The sequence below is a fragment of the Juglans microcarpa x Juglans regia genome, chromosome 1D (genome assembly GCF_004785595.1).
Source record: "Juglans microcarpa x Juglans regia isolate MS1-56 chromosome 1D, Jm3101_v1.0, whole genome shotgun sequence".
In the NCBI taxonomy this organism is placed as follows: Eukaryota; Viridiplantae; Streptophyta; class Magnoliopsida; order Fagales; family Juglandaceae; genus Juglans; species Juglans microcarpa x Juglans regia.
In genome coordinates, this window is record NC_054594.1 from 7007427 (window position 1) to 7029861 (window position 22435).

Consider the following 22435-nt stretch of genomic DNA (forward strand, 5'->3'; position numbering starts at 1 on the left):
AAATATAGCGAAAGAGGATTACCTTGTCGCAAGCCATAACCACTTTTAAAGAAGCCTTTAGTCATGCCATTCATCATCACAAAGAGCCATGGAGAGGTAATTCATTGCCTGATTATATCACAAACACCCTCAACAAAACCAAAAGATCTCATCACATGCAATAAGAATTTCCAATCAATGTTATCGTATGTTTTTGCCATATCCACTTTAATCATCACACTTCCACCCCACACAGGTTTATTAATATAGTGAATCATTTCTTGTGCCAAAGAAATGTTCTCATAACTACTCCAACCTGGCAAAAAGGCACCTTGTTCTGGGGATACCAGTTGACTCAAGATGGGAGATAAACGCTTGACAAGAATTTTTTAGTACACTTTATAGATCACTGAGCACAAACTAATAGGTTCAAACTTGTCAAATCTAGAAGGCTTAGCAACTTTAGGAATTAAAACAACAAAAGAGGAAGAATAAAACCTTGGTAAAGGAATTACTTGGAAAAATTCTTTAACCACCTCCACGACATCCATCTCCACAATATCCCAACATGATCGATAGAAGCCTAAGCCAAAACCTTCTGGTCCTGGGCTGCTATCAATCGAAATTGAAAACATGGCTCTTTAATTTCTTGGATTGAAGGGAGCACCAAAAGCAAAGTATTTTCATGATAAAAAATATCCCTGCTTACCAAATTGGATAAATCCGGAAGTACACGATGTGGCCTGGCTTGAAAAAATTGATTAAAAAATTCCACTTCACCCAAATGGATTCCTTAGATAAACACCATTCTGAAGACGCATTTCATGAACCATCGTTTTAGACATAGAGCCAAACGCTTTAAAGAATTGTGCTGAAGCTTTGCCCTTCGCTATCCAAGTTAATTTCACCTGTTGCGACAACCTAGTTTCCTCACATTGAGTCCAAAATGCCAACTCCTCCCGAGCAACTAACATGTCTAACTCAATCTCTTCTGAAAACATGTTTTGGAGCTGAATTTCTAGGCTTTCAATTCGCTGTTCCAGCTCTGAAATATGGGCATCCATTTTGCCAAAGACCCTAACATTCCAGTCCTTAAGAACAACCTTCATTCTTTTTAGTTTTCCAGCTAAGCCAAATAAACCCATCTCGCCCGAAGACCCATTCCAGGTATCAATCACCACCTTCTTAAATTCCACATGTGAAACCCACATTTGTTGAAATTTAAAGGCCGATGGACCATAATGCAAGGCAACAGGTTTCAAATGAATCATCAACGGAGCATGGTCTGAGGTCGTCCTTGGCAAATAGTGCACTATAGCATCAGGAAACAGCTCCACTGCCAAAGAATTCACCAAGCTTCGATCCAATTTTGACCAACTTCTCACCAAACCCCCCTGACCATTGCACCAAGAAAATTTACTTCCATCCGATTTCATATCAATTAGGCCACAACTCTCAATAAACTCATTAAAATCCTCCATTGCTACCCTTAACCGAGGCCTTCCTCCACGACATTCATTCTCATCCCGATGGAGGAATGTAAAATTAGAGAAACAATGTAATTACTGATTTTGATTTCTATGAATATGTCTGTTTTGATTAAAAAAAAAAAAAACATACATCCGTGGAAACAGGCATTTAAACTTTCACTTTGGTATCCTTTCCTAATAGAAATTAATGACTTATATTTATATATTCCAACAGGATCAAAATCTCTCAAAATTTTGGATTATAATCTTTTAATTGAATGTGTAATGAAATTCGATTGATTGATTTTTTTAGTACTTACCACGGTGTTTATATGCAGTCACTTCATGATTCGTAGTGGGAGTGTGGGGATTTTTTTTAAAGCAAAAGATCAAAAGTTTTCTAATTTGATTGTCATAAAAAAAATGGAATTCTCGTATGATTGGGAATTTGGACCCATCAACTAGCTAAATGCAAAATCTTCTTAATTTTATCAATTAATTAACCATTTACATTTAAAATTTAGATCTTTGAGAATATTTATCCTAATTTTAAAAAGAGATTGATATATAAGTGAGCTGTATAGTATTTATAAAATATTTAATGATGTTTGAAAATATACCCACACAACTATAAATACTGTAAGAGACATATCATGAAGTTCAAATAAAAACTCTAAAATTTTTAAATCCTTGCATTAATACTAACTGGATTAAGTATAACATATTACGTAATATGTTATAGTTCTCGGGGATGTTCAAAAATCAAATGGCGCGGATCATGATTTTTCTATTAAGTTTGCATTAATTAATCTGTTATAAAGAAAAAATAATATAACCAATAGAAAAATGTTTTAGCTACAAAGAGATTTTACAATAATAAACTCATAAATTGACATTGCTTGATGCGGTACGTTAGATTGTAAAATAAATCTAATCATGTATCATATAAAATCATATTAGTTTGTAACTTTACTTTTTATGTTTTTTTTTTTTTTTTTTAACAAATTTACACTTTTGTAGTCAATAACATGTTTCACCGAGCAAACTCTTTCTTAAGGTTCTTTTATATTATTCTTTTTATACAAGGCATACTTCAAAAAACAATAATTCTCCAAACTTTAGCTATAGCCCCTATAGTCAATAACATTATAACATCAAGATTTTAGTCAATTTATGGGAAAAGGATGCATCAATATTTTCAGATGGAGAAACTAGAAGAGTTAGCAGTCATTTTCAAAGGGTACTTCAAGACTGGAAGAAACAATTTGGAGAAGCTCATAGGCTTAATGAAGAAGCTGAGCAAAAAGGAGATAGCAGAAAAAAGCCAAATGGATAAAACCAGAAGAAGGATTTACAAAACTTAATTTTGACGCGGCACTAGATGTTATAAATCAGAAATTGGGATTTGGTTTAATAATATGGAATTCCGGGGGAGAGAATCTTTTCTCTTTATGCTCTAGTAGGCCATTTAGTGGGTTACCTGTTCTTGCTGAATGTTGTGCTTGATGGCGGGTAGCTGAACTGTGTAGAGGCCTTGATATTAAGGATGTCCTATTAGAGGGCGATGCGAAAAGTGTGATACAGGCTATTTCAAATTGCAAGCAGGAACGGTCATGGTCGAGGGAGCTATTGGAAGATATCAAGCATCTCTTTTCATTGAGGTCAGACTGGCCAGCCTTGTTTACATATAGAGGATGAAACAATGCAGAACATGGTCTATCAAGAAAAGCATTACAGATGGATGGAGAGCAAATATGGATAGAAGAGAGACCAAATGTTATTTACTCTGCTTTTATGAATAATATGGCATGTAATTGACTCTTTTACTACAAGTGAATGAGAAGAAGTATGGTTTTTCTAAAAAAAAAAAAAAAAAAAGCTATAGCCCCCACAGAACATTAAAGCTTTAAACATATGTATTTTTAGATAAGAATATGTTTTTCAATAGAGAAATACTCTAGTCACAAAGTGATTATACAAAAGTAATCCTATAAACTGATGTGATTTGATGTGGTTTGTCAGATTGTAAAGTTACTTTTATTGTAAAGTAGATCTGATGGATCATATGAAGCCACGTCAGTTTGTAAAATTACTTTTGTGTAATCCCTTTGTGACTGTAGCACTCTTCTTTTCAATAACATACTGTTAACTTTATGGAAAAAGTAATGAAACACTTACAACTCTTGTTTACCATTTTTTAACAACCATGTGTTAAATTGAGAATATTTATATATAATGATGTTACTTTTATAAGTTGTTTTATAAAAATATCATTCATTTAACTCATAGTTATATAAAAATTATAAAAAGAGAGTTGTAATTATATCATTTTCCTTGTGAAAAAGGATAGCAATGATTGATCCATTCATGACTTTGAATCCTGTATTTATTGTCTTCCAGGTTGGATCATGATCTGAGTAGTTTAACCCAGAAAGCAACAAAAATAGTAATATTGAGAAGAAGAAACTAACCCAAAAAATAAAAATAACAAATAGAACTATCTTAACAGCAAAGAAGAATAGAAATTGAAGATGATAAGACCGAACCAGGGGGAACCTCCCCCTCAGATTTTGATTTATTATTCTCCTTTTAAAAATGGCATTAATTTTTTTATTATAATTTATAATAAGTTTATATTTCATACATTTTATAATCATAAAAATAGTAACGGCACCAATTGAACTGAACATAAGTTTTTGTTGATAATTATTTTAAATGAGCCTATTTCTAATGAAAGGAACAATTTATAAATACAACAAACTATATGGGAATATAGATAGCTATTGGATAGACTAAAGACTTCGAGTCCTAAGGACCTCCTCTATACCAGCCATACGACCCTCCATGTCTGTCAGTCGAGTCATGATGAGCATAATGATCCTCTCCATACCCACACGATGCTCTTCAAGTGCTGCACAAATTTCTGCCATGTTGGGAGGATTACATATTGATGTCTGTGTAGTAGCAGGCCCCGTAACAACTGCATGAGTAGACGGCTCCTGTGCAGTATTGTCACCTGTGTAGCCAATTTTCCAAAATCTGAGTTCCATCTCAGAAAAATAAAACAGGCTATTTCCCCATAAAATATAATACATTATCAAGAGATTCAATATCCGGGTTTGACAGAGTCACATTCAAAAAAATAAGACATGAGCAACGCCCTGATAATTTATTACCTTCAACGTTGAAATTGGGCTCAACAAGCTTCGATGGCAGCAGTTGTAGCACTCTGGTGTTGCCTGCACCTTTCGTTCGTTCCTTAGTTGCACCAAGACTTTCTGAGGTCCCAGCTTCATTTGCCAAAGCATATTGCAATCTATTTTCTGCATCACACAAAGCCCTCTCATGTTTTCTCTTACAGAAACGGCGCCAAGCTGATTGGATAAAACAGGCCGCCCATGTCCTCCATTGATGGGAGTAGAACCTGAAAGTCATTTTTACACAGTTCCAATATGAAATTCACGCAAATGAGAAAGATTATCAGAGTCCCAATAGCGATTATAGTTCTCTTTACACTAAACATTTCAATATCTTTTCCAAGTTATTATATATAGTTCTTGTGACATTTAAAGTACAACAAAGCAAGAAAAAAACCATGGAATAATTATCTAAAAAGTTAGTAAGCATGGCCTGAAGACCTACCTGAAAACATGCATTAACTCCCTGCTACGAAGTTTCGGAAACTGAGAGGCCATAGACCTCAAGTCTTCTGCCATTAGAATGAAGGCTTCAACCTCTGTTCTAGCCACCACTGTTCTAGTTGAATTGGGGAATGCCGTCAAGGACGGGCAAAAGGCCCAATTAAAAATCTCATCACCACAAAAGTCACCAGATTTAAGATCACTAGTGTTGAAAAACCAGTTGTTCCACCATTGGTAGTAAAAGTGGTTAGAGTTCCTCGCACGATAAAGATCATCTCATCTATCGGATCCCCTTCACGAATAAGGTAGGTGTTCTTTGTGTAAAGCACTGTCTTGAGACAGTCCAACATCCGATCCCGCAGTTGTTGATCCATCGCATTGAACAGGGGAACCTTAAAGAAAAAATTATCCCGGTGAACACTGTAACTAAAAAGAAAATGAACAAAAAGATGCATAAAACATTCGAGGAAAGTACTCACCCTTAGAAGAAAATTTAAGCAAAGATGGCGCTTTATGTCCCTTCTAAGATCCTTAGGAAGATTACGGATGAGATTCTCTTCCTCCACACCTCTTATTTATAGCCATTTGTGCTGTTCATATCGTCTAACCCGCTCCCTTAAGTCATTAGGGAGCATACATCGGGACATCCATTGTTCTGTATCAGTCTTCCTCACCCTCAGTTCTTGTACTCTCCTCACTGTTGTAGATTGCAGGTATATCTATGATAGCACAAAACATGATATCACCTTAGTCCATTTTAGAACTATGAGTGTTCCACAAAGAGGATTTTAGTTAAAGTTGGGTGGATAGACTTAGAGGAACAGATCCATATCATGTTTCTGCAAGTAATCTAGCAGTTAGAAGTTTAAAATAGAACAGCATAATTATTGAGAATAAACATGCCTCAAAAGTATTTGAAGATGGTTGAATTAAACAAATAATTTTGCTTTATATTGATAATTTAGTGAAAATCTGGTTTTGTATAAAACCATCGGTTGGAAGGTTTAGATAAGGTGCATGTGCATATGGATCGACAAAACTAGACGTGTATGGAAATGATCTCATAATGCCTGAAAAATAGATTTCCAAGAGAATCCATGAGGACCAAAATCTTACCTGCATATTGCCAATAAGTACTAAGAATAAGACCAACCCAGAGATGGCTATGCAAACAACAAAGACTATTTCCCAAAAAAAGGTGCTTGTTTCCAGATTTTGGCCTATAGAACTGAGAAAAGATAAGGAACAAGTTAAAAATACCTTGCCATATGTTTACAAGCTTATACTTATAACAAGATCTATAAGATCTCCTCAAGCAAGAGAGATATACACATGATGTGGGTCTACAATATTTATAGAACATTTAATGTTGTCTGTAAAATCTACATACATACGCACCTATAGCGCACTTAAGTTAATGCATCTCTCCCTCACTTGAAATCTTCAAATTTAGAATAGAACTTGCCATGATCTTTTTCCTTGAAATTAGATATTACTAACCTCAGACTGCGAAAACCCCACCAGAAGCAATAAGAGAATTTTACTCTGAAGTTTCTTGATTCCACAACCCCAGACTTCAAAACTCCAGTAAATATTCCATAGTCAAAATGATCAGTTGAGTTTTTAGTTTCATCTGGTTCGACAATACGGCAAGCCTGACTTACTAGACCAACAAAGTCAGCTTGGCCAAGTTTATTTCCACAGTAAAAATATTTATCTCGACAACCGTTAATTTTCCTACACATTTTCTGCCAGCACGCATCCTGTCGTTCAATGCCCAAAAAGTACCAAAACGCTCCAATTACCTAGTGTATATATCACATATATTTGTTAGCAAACAATCTTGGAGTAGGATGAAGAAATGGAAAAACAAAAACAAAAAAGCAAAGTTCTATAATTTACATGACTGGCAAGCATGTAGATGAAAAAGTTATAAGCAGCTCCACCCCATGCTGTATTAGTTAGTCTGCCAGAGCTTCTAATTACTTCTACATATAGTGGATAAATCCGCAAAAGCCTCGGCACATATTGGGAGAAGATTACGGACTTCAACATTTCCTTCCCCACAATTGGAACTGCATTTTTGAATGAAGGAGAGAGAACGAAAACTACCACCTAAACATAGTCAGCAGAACACAACAGAATTGAAATTAGCAGCATCATATATAGTTCCTTCTTTTACACCAATCAATTCACAAAAATTCAGCTTGGTTGTAGCCACCAAGAAAATGTTTATGATCTGCATTATTTGAGTGAAGTATCATTCTGCAGAGCTAGCAAAAAATGAACTAACAAATCAATTCTGCCATTAATAACAACCAAATAGTTTGTCAATGTGTGCCTAATCCAATGTCCTAACATATCCAGATGCATACTTCAGACGGGCATAAGTTTTAGTACTCATCATATGAATACTAAAGTGGTGTAGCAGCAACAAGAATGGAAGTTAAAACATATGAATATGTCTGAGCAAAATAGTTTGATGAATGCCTAAAGACCATAGGGTTCGAGTGATAAACAAGATTATAGAAATTGGATTCAATCCCAGGAACTCTAAGACTTAAAAGAGTGGGAGAAAGATAAAAGCATGAAGTGAGTCAATAATATAAGTGTTGTACGAATTACGATCCACATCATGTATCTATCTATCTATATCACTCCACTCTAGGCGTTAGAATTCAATTAGGGATCCAAAACTACAAAAACTTTATATTGATTGAATATCAAGATGCATACCTGTGGTAATGGAAGGATTCCTAGAACGTCGACAATGAAATATGTGGACAAGTATCTTTTTGCTATTTTCATAGGATCAATAATCAACCGACCCGCTCCAAACACTCGGGAAGAAGGTAGGACAATCCCAGTTCGAAATTGGAAGTATATATGAATTGCATAAAAAGCATCTGTGACGGAACGAAGAACACAAACAATAATCGCCAGTGTTCTGTCCGTATATAAGCATGTCTCCTCGTCGTTTAACTTCAACACTGGGATGTAAAAGAACAGTGGGTCCAATGCCAATGATATCGCACAAGAAAGCACAAATAGTTTGTTCCACCTTTGAAGAAATTGATCCTGCGGATCATGGACTCTCATCTTCTTAGGGATGCCAATTGTCTCAGACACTCTCTCAAATCCTCTCCGAAAACTCTCAAAAATTCTGCCTAATGTGGATCTAGAACTGTTTCTTGAATATTTTCCATCGTTCATGGAACTCTCCGAACTCCAACTTCCAAACCTGTAAGAAAGCATTTAAAGTGTCAAATTCCAAACCAGAGGAAACCGAGCGAATAAACGGAGACTATTGCGGGAAGTCTCGGGCTCGAACAAACTAACCTTACAAAATTATTTTGCCTAAAATCCATTCCTGCGGCTAATTAGAACTCCAATAGGAAGAGCCCAACTCGTGATTTTGACACGCTTTAGTTACAGATATCAAAAGCTGAAGTCCAGGCCCGGCAGAAGTAGAAGTTCAGATAATTTGATATTCTCTACAATGAAATTACAGGGTGTCCCATGCTCGTAATGTGAAAGCCAAACAATAGAGGGAAGAGATCTGAGATATGATATTTTTAGCAATTTACGACTAATATTTATTACTTTTTCGAGCAGGGACTAGTCAACTGTGAGTCAAGAGACAGCTTTCAATGCGAAACACGATTTGATCACCTTTTATTGCTGATTTAAATAACAATCCCGCTACGTACAGTCGCCTACAACAGTAGTGTGCTGTCGGATGATAACGTGGCCAATTCCGCTACGGATAGTCAAGTTGGCGCACACCCCGTGCACTCCTGTTGATATGACAGGACATTTTTATAAAATTAAAAAAAGATTTTGTTATACAACTTCTATTGCATTCTATTTTTGTATTATTTTAAATTTTAATATTTTTTTAAATTTATTTTTTTAAAATTATTTAAAATTATTTATTCATTATTCATATAATTAATATTTAATAAAAGAAAAAAATAATAAGAATTAAAAATAATATGAAGTGTAGAATGTGAAGAGATAAAAAGATTTTTTATTAAAAAAAAGCAAAACAAGCTGAATTAAACTTGGGGGATCCATAGTTTGAGCCATTTTTACTTTCCCTCTCACCAACCAAGAACCAGCTTGTTTCGACGACCAAGTTCTGAGCAACGGCAACTTGTCCTGACGATCAAGAACCAAAAATGTTGCACTTCGAACTCTCTTTTTCACAACTTTCCCGCTCACGAACCAAGAAACATTTTGAAGCTTGAGAAAACTTTGAGATCTTTGTGTTTTCTTGTTATGCTCTTATTCTAATATATAAAAATTTGATTTCATTCAATTAGCTACGGATGACCACTTTATTTAGTTTATTTCATTTTGCTTAGATTAGTCCATTTTCTTTGTAAATGTTTTATGTGTTTCCCTATGCTTGATCCTTGAGAAAATTAATGAGTCAAATTCTTGAGTTTAAATAAAAAGAAGAAAAAAAAGAAAATTGTAACAAGTATGTGTTTGTATGAATTATTCTTGAATCATATTTTTTTTTTATGGGTGCTAAAAGCGTCTTGTTTCTAGAACTTACTGGACCTTGTTCGCGTAGTTTCATTTGAAACTTGTTTTGATCACAGTAGACATTCTATTAGTCGTTATATTCTATTTTTCCATTTCAGTTCCCATTCAATTGTATTGGGCATCTGTTTCTAGGTGATAAAGATTCACTTTTATGTTGAGTTGATCTCTCCCTAGTTTTAAATTATTGAGTTTTGAAGTCTTTGTCCTCTGGAAAAGTTGGGTTTTTTAATTCCTCACAGTGAAGTGTTGGAAAGTAGTTAGGGTGTGCCAAGCAGCAAGCCAAACAAGATTTCAGGCAACGAAACATGAAAATGAGATTTCAGATCTGCGAAGTTGCAACCCTTTGTCAAGATTTTGTTTCTTGACAGCTTGTAATTGGGTCTTAGGTGAGACCCTTTGAGTCGGCAACGTGGTAACGATGTTGTTTCCTTTACAAATCAAAACGAGGGAGGAAGAAAAAGTCCCTAATATTTGTAAGGCTACATGGGAGAAGGGAAACTCGAGAGGATAAAGAAAAAATCGAAACAAGGGAAGAAGGCGAAAGTACTATTTTTATTAAAATGAATGAAACGAATCGTTTCATTTTCTATATGGACACCGATTGTGCGGCACTTTCCCAACCGACTGCAATCACAGTTTTCCTTTAAATAATAATGAAGTGAGATAAAAATTAAAAATTAAATAAAATATTATTTTTTAATATTATTATTATTTTAAAATTTAAAAAAATTATAATAATAAAATAAAAAGGAACGAGACAATCTTCGAATCCAAAAAATTATAATAAATAATAATAATAATTATTATAATAATAAATTATAATAATAAAATAACTTTGTGGGGGCACCTTCATGGGTTCTACTTTCTCCGAATCTCAATATCAATCTTCCCATGGATAATAACTTGTTCTAAAGTCCGCGCCGTCCTTTAGACCAATTGGCACATGTAAATACAAAAAATTAAAGTAAAAATTTTATTACAAAAAAATTCGTGCACCAATTTAAATATTAATATTGATATATAATATATATTTAATAAAATGATGTCAAATAAAGATAAAAATAATTTTTATAATATAGAAAATTTTCTTCTTTTCTCAAATTTTTTTTTTTAAATTAAAAAATTTATCGGTACGCGATATGGTATACGATAGTATAAGTTTTTATTTATTTATTAAAATATTTTTTAAAAAACAATATTAAAAAACTAAAAATATAATTTTAAAAATATACACAAATCCTTAAGAAAAACCAAAAACAAAACAATCGTAAAAATTATAGATAATTTTCCTTCTCTTATATATTTGTGTTTGTTAAAGTTTTTAAATATATTATTTTCTCTCGTTGACTTTTCTCTCTCTCTCTCTCTCTTTTTTTGGCTAATCGAAAGTATGCAACTTGAATCTAGACACATTACGTTCGGCACTATCAATATAAAAATATATTTTCATGTAGCTAGCAAATTGTTCAAAACCTTAACTTATTTAATTCACAACTTGATTATTGTTATAAATTATGCACCAAAAAAATTTCAATTAGGGTATGGTATATATGAGATATTCTATCTTGTTTGTCTCTAAAAGCTTTAAAATAAAGCGTTCATATTTATACACATTTATTTTCTTTTAAAAAATGTTGATTTTGTTTAAGTTGTTAGAAAGTTATTAAGAGGAGGAAAATGCTTTGGCCACTGAGGTCTGAGATATTTTTTCGATTTCTTTTTTATTGTTCAGTAATTAAAAAAGTATTTTTTAATGTTGTTATAATTTTTTTTTAAAACTGTTTAAAACTATAAAACAAGTATAGAAAAAAATTTAAAAAAAAAATAAACTAAGCTCTCGTTTATTTTCATAGATAAATTAAAATGAGTTGATATTAAAATTAAAAAATTAAATAAAGTATTGTTAAAATATATTTTTAATATTATTTTTATTTTAAAGTTTGAAAAAATTAAATTATTTATTTTACTTTATATTAAAAATTAAAAAAATTATAATGATGAGATAAGATAAGATGAGATATTTTTTAAAAATAAACTATACTTAAATAACAATTTCATCTTAAAAGATAAAGAAGTTTCATTTTGTTATCCATCCCTAACATAATATTAACAATTTATGATATATTTTACCAGAGTCTCAAAACTTTTAGATTATAGTCTCTTAATTAAGAGTAATATTACATATAATTATAAAATATATAAATATTGTATAGTCTCTTTAAAAAAGAATAAAATTTATTATTAAAAAATTAATTTTTTTTATATAAATATTATATTTATTTAATATTTTTAAAATAATTATACGTTACTTATATATTCACGATTATAAATATTATTTTTTTTTAATTATATGTGTTCGGAAATTGAATCGATTAATATTTTTGTCCAGATGGTTTATCGAGAGTGGGCAACTCCATTTAATACTCACCACGTGTTTATATGCAACCATGCTTAGGAGTGGGAGTTTGGTGATGTTTCTTAAAAGCAAAAGGAAGATCAAAAGTTTTGTCTTTTGATTGACATCGTAAAAAGGAATCCACGTATGATTGGACCCATTAATTAGGTAAGTATAAAATCTTCTTAATATGATTAATTAACTATTTCTATTTTGAATTTATATTTTTAATAATTCTTATCTTAACTTTAAAAAGAGATAGATACATAAATGCTGAGCTGTGTAGAATTTAATGATCATTTAAAAAAGTTTAAGAAAATTATTTGAACAACTGTAAATTCTTTAGAGCCTATATTATGTATCTACTCGTCTAAAAACTTAGATTTTAAATTTTAGATAAAAAAAAAAAAAAAAAACTCTAAAACGTTTAAATCCTTGCATTGATACTAACTTGATTAAGTAATATGGCGTGGAGGATCATGATTTTTCTATAAAGTTAGCATTAAATCTTTTTATAAAGAAAAATTAATATAACCAATAGCATGTTTCAAAAAGCAAACTATAGCACTCTATTCCTCGGTAAAGAATTTGGCAAGGATTTGTAGTTTCAAGAGTTCTGGCCGGTCGGTCACACTCCAGATTTAAGTTAGGATTACACGTACAATTTTTCATAAGGAATGCACGAGTAAGCCAAACATATGTATACTACAACAGAATATGTAAATGGTTTAGTTAAAAACTAAAGGCTAATTGTACCAAAGGCCTAAACTAGAAAAATGTTCATCTATTAATAGCATTAATATTCATATGTCGCAGTCACCTCCCAAATAATATTATACTACACAATATGTTCATTACTTATGTCTAGGTATAACAAACTGAATATGATTTGTCGCCTAACTAAATAATACATTTATAAAAGAATACAACAACTACTAAAAGTGAGAGGTCTCAGCTTCTACCACTAGGACGGTTGGTCTTTGTTCCTCAGGAACCTCCTCTAGGGTTATGTTTGTATCAAAGTCTATAGTTATGATAGATAAAACCATAAGTAGATTAAATTAGTTATGACAAAACAGTTAGGAATCACATGAAACTCATCATATCAAATCACATAAATATCTAGCAAGGAACCACTCCATCGTTCGACTTGGGGAATGACTCAATCCGGCCAACGTGCGAGTAGGTTCAACAGTTTCGAATCATCAAACACAAGTAATGACTCAATCCGATCACACACACACACACACACACACATCGAACACACATGATCAACCCGACAAATCTCGCTACCTAGTCAACCAACTCGAAAATACCACACATGTTACACTTGAAGAATATCTCTACCTGTCTATCAAGTGAGGCCAATACAAAAATGTTCCACACCAATCATCACGGGGACTCTCTCTACTCGTATGAAACTTGTGGCAATGTTAGTGTAATTTGATTGTAATTTGCAATAAGGACTGATTTGCCTTGTAATTTATTTGAGCCATTTAGGAGAAAAATTTGGAGAAACGAATTGCACTATTAGACTTGTATGAATATTTAAGATTTTATGGTGCAATAAAAATTTTCAAATTTTTCATGTGAAAACTAAGTCAATCGGAGAGTGCCACATGGAACCTAGACCAAACAACCGTCACATCGCCATGTAGGATGTGCAAATCAATATAGGACCACTAGGAAATCTCATTGGACACATGCCACCATCACCACCCTCCATTTGGAGCATCCTTTACACTTGTCAAGTGGAGTACAAATGTGTAATGTGGATGGAATGAAAAACCAAGGAAACAACATGCCTTCTTACACAATCATACTATTCCAACTACTCAAGTAATGGCCAACCACCAAAGAGCATTTGAAACCCTAATGAAACCCCAAATCCTTGAAGGGTAATCGAAAAGAAAGGTGGATCAACTCAATGTCGTCTCACCCCAAGCCTCGTTGGCCTTCATAAATCCTCAAAACCATTATCGTATCTTCCTCTAAATGCAATAACATCGACGTTGATCATAGGATATAGGTAGGTCGAACCTACCCTAGGCCTTAGCCTCTTGAATCCTAGCCCAAATTTTTCAAACCCAAAATGCTACTCAATTTACATGCATGCTTCCCTCATTGGTTTAAACCATTTCTACAAGCAACCATCTACTAATGTACCATCTCTCACACCCACATCCGCTCCTTTACACCATAGTACACTCATTTGACCAAATCAATTGCAACTGTACTTGAAATCTTAAGTGAAACCCTAAATGATGGCAATAGAATTGGTGATTTTGTTCTAGCTGAGAGATCCGTCAATTTTCTTAGCTTTTCACACAAGCTTCCCCTCATGGAATGACCACTCTATAGCAAAGTTTTAAATTTCGTACCGTACCGGCCGGTACGGCTGAAATTTTTCGTTTCGGTCGTTCGGTCGGTACAGGTACTATACCTGTTCCGTACCGGCCAAAATACCGGCCGTACCGGCCGGTACCGGTCATACCGGCCTCAATTTCGGCCTGTACCGGCCTATATTTCGGCCTATGTTTTTTTTTTTTTCATTTTTTCAAACTACAAGCTTATTTTTTAACCCTCAATTCAGACTAAACTATTTATAATTTATATATATATGTATTTGTATATAATTTATTTATATATAGACTATTATTTTAGAATATAATTTATATATATATTTATATATATAATTTATTTATAGATCGATTATCCCGAAACGTTATCCCGAAACGCTATCCCGAAATGGTACCGGTACCAAAATATTTCATTCCAGTGCCTTGACCGGTACGCTGTCCGGTCCGGTATTCAAAATATTGCTCTATAGTCTAAAATTGAACCCCTGGTTCAGCCTAAATAGTGTACTTTTTATGGCAAGTCAAACACTCAAACTACATCCCTCATTTTCAGTACTCGACAATAAGCATTCTAGACCCTCTAGTCGATTGCTTCTCCACATGCACAAGCCAAATTCCCATCACTTGTCAAGCCTTCCACCTACTCGAAGTTAGCCCTCTCTATATCCCATGCCACTCTCTCTTATTCTCCCTCACTTTTATTTTTTTTCATCATCCTTCCTTGAGATCAAACCGAGAGAGAGAGTATTGGAGAGAAAGTTAGTGCTTTGTTCCTTTGGATTTTCAAACTTGTAAGTTCTTTTCCTAACTTTAACCTCTTGTAAGTTTTTGATACTTTGAGTCCTTGATTTACTCGAAGTGTGTTGGATATTTTTTTTTTTTTTTTGAAGTTTGAAGGATGGATGATAGTATTTTGGTGAGGAACTGCTATTTTGAGTGAGTTTTGGAATGACTTGAGAGTTTGTGTTGATATGTTGAGTAGTCTTAAAATCTTAGTTCTATGATGTAGTGCTTTGATATTTGTACAACTTCTTGGTAGGATTTACGGCTTATGAAGTTTTAATAAAAATATATTTGCATGTTCTCTAAGGTGTTAGAACTAAAACCCTCAAGTATGGAAGTTATTAGTCTAGTTTGTCCTTTCAGCTTTAGAATCTTAAATCCATGGTTTAGATTTGTATGAACTCTTGTTCATAAAGCTTTTATTTATGGTTAAAGTTGGATTTTTTAAAGCTTTATAACTAAGTTTTTGTTGGATTTTGATGAATATGCAAACAGGTTGTTTTTATACAAAGTTTGGAGGATCTCGGTTTAATGGATTCTTGGATGTTGTGATTTGCTATGATATGTTGAATATGGTGATCAAGTTAGGACATGATTATGAAGTGTATAGATGTATTATTTCAAGAATATATGCATAAAACTTATGGATTTAGTCTTTGTTCAAGCCAAACATGTTTAAGTTTCAGGTCCTATGGTATTTGTGGAAGCCGATTTTCATTTAGTGAAAAATTTGATTTTTGTTGCTTAGTCATGCTTGTTACCATCAATGATTGAGTGATTAGTATGTTAGAGATTAGGATTTATGAACTTTTGGAGTCGTTAGTGTTAAAATTCAAGTGAGTGGACCCTATTAGATCGACAAGTTCTAGGGATTGTTCGGCTAACCTTGTCCAGATTAGGATTTATGAACTTTTGGAGTCCTTAGTAAGGAGAGAACCACGACAAATCTCATGACATACCTTCTGAAGATGTCAGAAGGTATGTCTATGGCCCAACACTTGAATGAATTCAATACGAATTACGATCACAAATCAATTGTCTTCTATAGAGATTGAGTTTGATGATGAGATCAGAGCATTGATTTTGTTGGCATCGCTGCCAAATAGTTGAGAGGCCATGAAGATAGCTGTGAGTAGTTCAGCTGGCAAGATGAAACTGAACTACAATGACGTATGTGATATGATCCATATTGAAGAGGTATGTACAAAAGACTCGGGTGAGTTCTTGGGTTTGAGATCAGCCCTGAATGTTGACAATTAGGGTAGGGGACATGGCAGGTCAAGCTCCAAAAGCAGGAGAAGAGCAAGATGAGATTTGGGCGGCAGATCACATGTTGGAGTTGTGGCAAGCCGGGCCACATTAAGAGAAACTGCAAGAATCAAGAAAGTGCTGAGGATGATGTGGTGAATGTAGTGGCTAAAGAAATACATGATGCCCTAACTCTTGCAGTGTATAGTCAGGTTGATGATTGTGTGTTGGACTCAGGGGCTTCATTCCATAGCACCTCACATCTAGAGATCATGCACATATATGTTGTTGGTGATCTTGGGAAGATATACATGGCTGGTGGAGAGGTACTGGATGTAATGGGGGTGGATGATATGCGCATCACACTTCTAAACAAGGACGTGCAAACTTTATAGTAAGTCAGACACATTTCAAATCTGAAGAAAAACTTGATCTCTGTGGAACAATTTGATGACAACGATTATGCAGTAGCATTCTCTGCAAGGGCTTGGAAGTTCACTAAAGGTGTGCTGGTCTTAGTGTATGGTAGGAGACCTAACTCTTTGTATTTCACATTAGGGTCTAGTGATGTGCAGGAAATACAAAAGTACAAAAAGGTAAGCTTGATTGCGCGAAACATATGAGGAAGCAAAAGGGAGTTAGCTTTGTCATTCCTTATGTAAGCTTGGGAAGTTGGCTGAGGTTGACAAGATTGGTTTAAGACCAAATATTCCTAATGCAGTGGGAACTGTGAATTGTTCAGTGGATGTGTTGGCTAAGGGGGATGTACATAAGAGACTGAAGTCGGCTTGGCTTCAGTACGTCTTCTTGCTTGAAGACGAGATCTATAAGTTGAGAGGTGGTAGGGCTTGGGTTGGAAATAGTGGATGGCATGTGAAAAACTAGTCTTCAAGTGGGAGATTGTTGGGTTGTATGTGGAGCCTGGTTTGTGAGCAGAAAATCAAGAAACAGAGTGTTCACTCAATTTTCGCTTGAGCGAAGCTCAATCCGTGAGTTCACTTGAGTCTCGCGTGATAGTGGGCTCGAGTGAGATACAAACCTTAGTATTCGCTCGAGCCAATGTTGATTTGTTGTTGGCTCGAGACGCACTTGACACGCCGCTCAAGCGAATAACCCAGTTTTTGCCAGTTAGGATTTCCAGCACCGTTTACAATAAATATGTTATATTTGACTTCTTTGATATGATCTTCAACATATTTTTTAGAAAGAACAATAGTCAAATAAATGCATATTATGTGAGAGAGTAAAAGCCTTAGAGAGAGTGAGTTGAGATCCTCTGGTTAGTAAGATTTTTGCAATTCTGTGGACATAGGCAAGTTGTTGAACCATGTAAATTGTGTATTGTGTGTTTACTTGATCGTGTGCTTGTTTACTTTGGTTGCCACTATTGGTTTGTGTTTTGCACAACATGCTACCTAATGGCAATCTTTCTGACCACTTTTTTTTTTTTTTTTTTTTTCGGACAGAAGTGTCTTCTTTCTTAGCATTGACAATCCATTTATTTATGTGTACTATAAAATACATATAGCCTATGTGCGATAGTAAATACAAAGAAGTGTAAAGGCTATCTAAATCTCTGTACTTTCAATTTGAATAGCTGTTATATATATATATATATATATATATTTATATATTTATACTCATTTACATGTTTCTTCAAGTGTTGCTTCATATGATAAAAAAACTAGGATAAAATTTACTGATGACATGAATATCTACATTTGTTCAGTTCGGTTATCATGAGGTTTTTTGTCACATTGTTGTTGTGTTTCAACTTCTTATCCTTATCAGTTTTATCTTAAGTCATTTTTCACCCTTGCAGTGTTGATGTCCTGGAAGAATTGACCTAGTAGTTAATGGAGAGGCCAGAAATTTATCCTTAGATGTATTTGAACAATAAAAAGTGTTTTAGAATGAATTGAACCATATTTTGGATTTAAAAAAACAAATAATTTTAGATAAATTTTTTTTTTAGCATTTTCACAACCTAAATAAAGATGCTTGACATCATACTAATGTATTATGATTTATAAATTATAATTTACTACAAGGAATTTGGCTTTTATCGGTCTTTTTTCTATCGCTGAAATTAAAATCTATGGAAAAAGCAAGCAATTACGACGACATTCATGTCACCGCTGAATTAAGCACAATTTTGGAATATGGGCACTAGTGAACAATGTTTCATTCTATTGCAACGGGTTTAATCTTTTTGTGGCGAATTTGTGCGTTGAAAAAAAAGCCTAGCAATGAGTCGGTCGAATAACGTCGGTGAGAGTTTTTTTTTGTAGTATTTTAAAACAAACCGCCATAAAAGATCATGATATTTCCTTTCGTGCCTCACGCTTTCCCCCTTCATAATTCCTACCATTCAAGGTCATAGTGGATTCTCATTGATGTTTCCGTCTCCATTTCCAATTCCCGAAAGGAACACTACGTATATTGCTGCATTTTCGTGTTCTTCTTTGGGCATCTCCAGCCCTGCTGTTCCCTCCCAAGACCACCACCACTATCTCTCTCGTGGAAACCACAGCCAACTTTGAGGTAATTTGCAACCTTTAAGTTTCACGTGTTAGGGTTTCTGCAATTAGAGTTTCAAATATCTTGAGGATTTATTTATGCTACCCCACATCTAGTTGTGAAACCATTTATTTGAAGTTATGTGATTTGGGAGAGGCTTGGAGGAAGGGCTGTTGTTTGGGGATCCGTATGAACTAGCGTGTTGGTATCCACAGACTCTTGCCATCAATTTCCATCGCAATCCTGAACGACTACCATTGGGTTCGTTAATCTTAAAGGTATTGCACTTCCCTTACTTAAACTAGTGAAGCAATCAGTTTGCCATTTTTCGTGCATATAGTTTCGTGATGTATTTTCTACCTACATTCGTATATTCTGGAAATGCAATTTCAAATGTCAGAACCATAACATACAGGGCCAATCTTGGAAAGAAATTAAACCTTAGCCTAGTAATAGTTTACTTCAGACTCATTTCTTGCATGGAAATGATGGCTGATCCAATATATTATTATATTGTGTGTTGGCTTACTTTAACTATTTATAACTTCCATGGAGATTTTGAAACTGCATATAGATTTAAGGCATGAGATCTCTCTCTTGATAGGCTATTGTGTTAACTTACATACGTAATCAACTATATTTTATTTGTTGCACATGACTTAATTCATTTCGTTCTTATGTATCTCCATGGTTTTGGGTAAATTATTTCCACAACGTAACCCCAATTTGACCCACCAACACTTCTTACTAGGCCATATAGTTGCTCTTGTTATTACATAAAAGAGTGCAAGTTAAGTCATGCTTATATATTATTTCTTCCCAATTGTCAAATCCCATGAATAGGCAGCTAATGCATGCCTATAGACCTCTAATTATTGTCAACTCTTGTTATAAGTATGTTTTGTAGAAGGGAAGCAGAACAGATTTATATGCAAAGATTACATGGGAGTTCTATACACTTCCATTATAAAGGCCTTTGATTAGGAATGAATTGCTCTTGTTGGCTACCGTATATGCCTCAGTTTGGGTAGGTGAAACAACAACTTCCGAAAAAGTAGGACTTGCTAGTTCTTTAGCTTAGCCTCCTACATATTTAGTTTGGAGGCAACTGGCCGAAGAATGTGATCTCTTTTTCTTTTTTCACATTCTTCGTCAATTTCCAAGATGGACAATTCTGCTCTGTGCAGAATAGTGGCATTTTTCCAATTAATTATGCATTTACAAAAGTCATGAGAAGGATAGAATTACAAAACACATACTACTTGCAATACTTCAAATGAAAAAACTAGTTAGACAATAAGTTCTGCACCTTAAATATTAGTTCCAACCAGATTCCATTAATATATCCTTGGGATGGAGAATGAGTCAATCGAGTCAGTAAGCAACTATTTATTCTTTCCCCCTAAACAATTGCCCTTAAACCATAGATATGCCTATAAAAGAAAACAACTAGGCTTCCAATATAGGTTTAGTTATCGAAGCAGACATCATATATAAAAGATGTTGCAGGGTTATTGTATCCTAAAACATGAAAATTCGCTAGATGGTGATTTCAACCTTTTTCTATTTGATTTAATTCGTAGTTGGCATGCCTGAGTAAATCCTACTCGTCACAACATTTCATCCTCACCCAACAACCAACTATATTCAATATCAGATTTAATGTATAGTTCGATATGGATGTGTCCAAACTAATAGTTTTCACATTATCCATATTAGTGTCCCAATTGCCTAGTTCATGGTATATATGCTGATTGTTTATCATGACAATTAAAGAGCTTTCATCCCTACCTTAATTGTTTTGGCCGTGTCAAAATCACTATTTACAATTTTGAAAGGCTTGTGCTTATAACCCTATTTCGAAGACGACTTTAACAGCGCCTTAGTCATGAAGAAGCACTAATTCTCGATCTGTTTTGTGACTAGATAGATAGAAGTTGGATGCACTTGAACGATAGACTTATGTCAACAGAGTATGTTGAAGCATTGAATAGTTCCTCACATTAGCTTGAGCGCACACAACAGGAACTGACCGCATCCGTTGTCCTTGCCATTCGTGCTATAATAATATCTTCCCAGCAATGTCTAGTAGCGTTAGAAATGAACCTCATTTGCAGCAGTGTCGCTGCAAATGTTTACATTATTTTTGTGGCAACTACTGGTCCCGAATGTTCGACGACGAAAATGTCATGCTGCGATGCTAAAATCGTCATGAAAGAGTCTCTTAGCGAATTATTAAAAGATTGCAAATGATGAACAAGTTGACATCGTCGGTATTTATTTTCTACGGCGAACATCATTGACGGAATAGAGTAACATTACCAGCGAGTTTTCTTAATCGTCGCGATCATTAATGGCGCTATAATAGGCTATTCTAGCGTATACAATTCATCGGCATATACTATTTCGGTCATTTTATGAGAATATATGTAATCTTTTTTCCGGTGTGTAAAATAGCTTTTTCCGGTGAATGACAAACCGTCATTAAAAATATTATTCACAGCAATTATTAAAATTCGATGCTTTCAATTTGTTTCATCTATTTTTTGGCAACCATTCTGCATCAAAGTAAAAATCGCTAGTAAAAATTGTTTATGATGATTTAGTGGGTTAATGTGGTGAATATGAACCGCCGGTAAAGGCCTTATTCCTTGTAGTGATATTCTCTTTTCTAATAGTTGATGATCTCCTGACCACTAATCGCTTTTCCCAATCTTCAAAATTAACTGATCATCATTAGTAAATTAGCGAGATGCAATCACCAAAATACAATATAACAAGAAAAAAATAAAGTGTGATTGTCAAATTATAAATGTCAAAGGGGATACAAATTATTATTTTAAAATTTTATTGAAATCCTTATATAAAATGTAGTGCGATTGATCTTCTGTTGCACTCTGCCTGAAATTCTTCTAGTCCAAGAGCATATACGTACATATATCTTATGTACATGTGTGTATATATATGGCTAGTAGATAATGTTGAAGATGGAGAATGTAGAAAGCAGATGTCTTCAGGCTACATGCATGTTGACTAATAATTAAGGTTGTACAAAGCATTTTCCACAAGTTTGATTTCTCCAAAAATACTAATTATTCTGACTCGCAGAAATTATCTTTGCAGAAATATATATATATATGTGTGTGTGTGTGTGTGTGTGTGTGTGTGAAGCTATGAATTTCACGTATCCAAATCTTAATTTATAAACACTTTTTATTTTTGCAAAGTCATTAATTAATGCCATAAACAAATAGTAGAAATAAATTTTTTCCTTGAAATCAATTGAAACACCCTGATGAGTGATGACTTTACAGAAAGTAAACGATGGAGACCAATGGGAAGCTCAAAAACAGCTCTTTTTTGGCTAACACATCTACCATTAGTCCTGACATATGGCATTTTCGGTTGGGACATTTATCTTCTGACAAACTAAAAACTCATTAGTTCTATTGATCCGTCTATAAAAATATCTCACAAACATCCTTG

General features: G+C 34.0%; 1 protein-coding gene and 1 pseudogene across 1 annotated transcript; both read right to left on the reverse strand.

Moving 5' to 3' along the window:
• Positions 1 to 755: 755 nt before the first annotated feature.
• On the reverse strand, positions 756 to 1460 carry LOC121258175. Its single transcript, XM_041159601.1, has one exon. It carries the CDS (start codon positions 1458 to 1460, stop codon positions 756 to 758), a length of 705 nt encoding a protein of 234 aa, XP_041015535.1.
• A 2602-nt stretch (positions 1461 to 4062) lies between these two features.
• LOC121240053 lies at positions 4063 to 8203 on the reverse strand (annotated as a pseudogene).
• Between the last annotated feature and the right edge of the window lie 14232 nt (positions 8204 to 22435).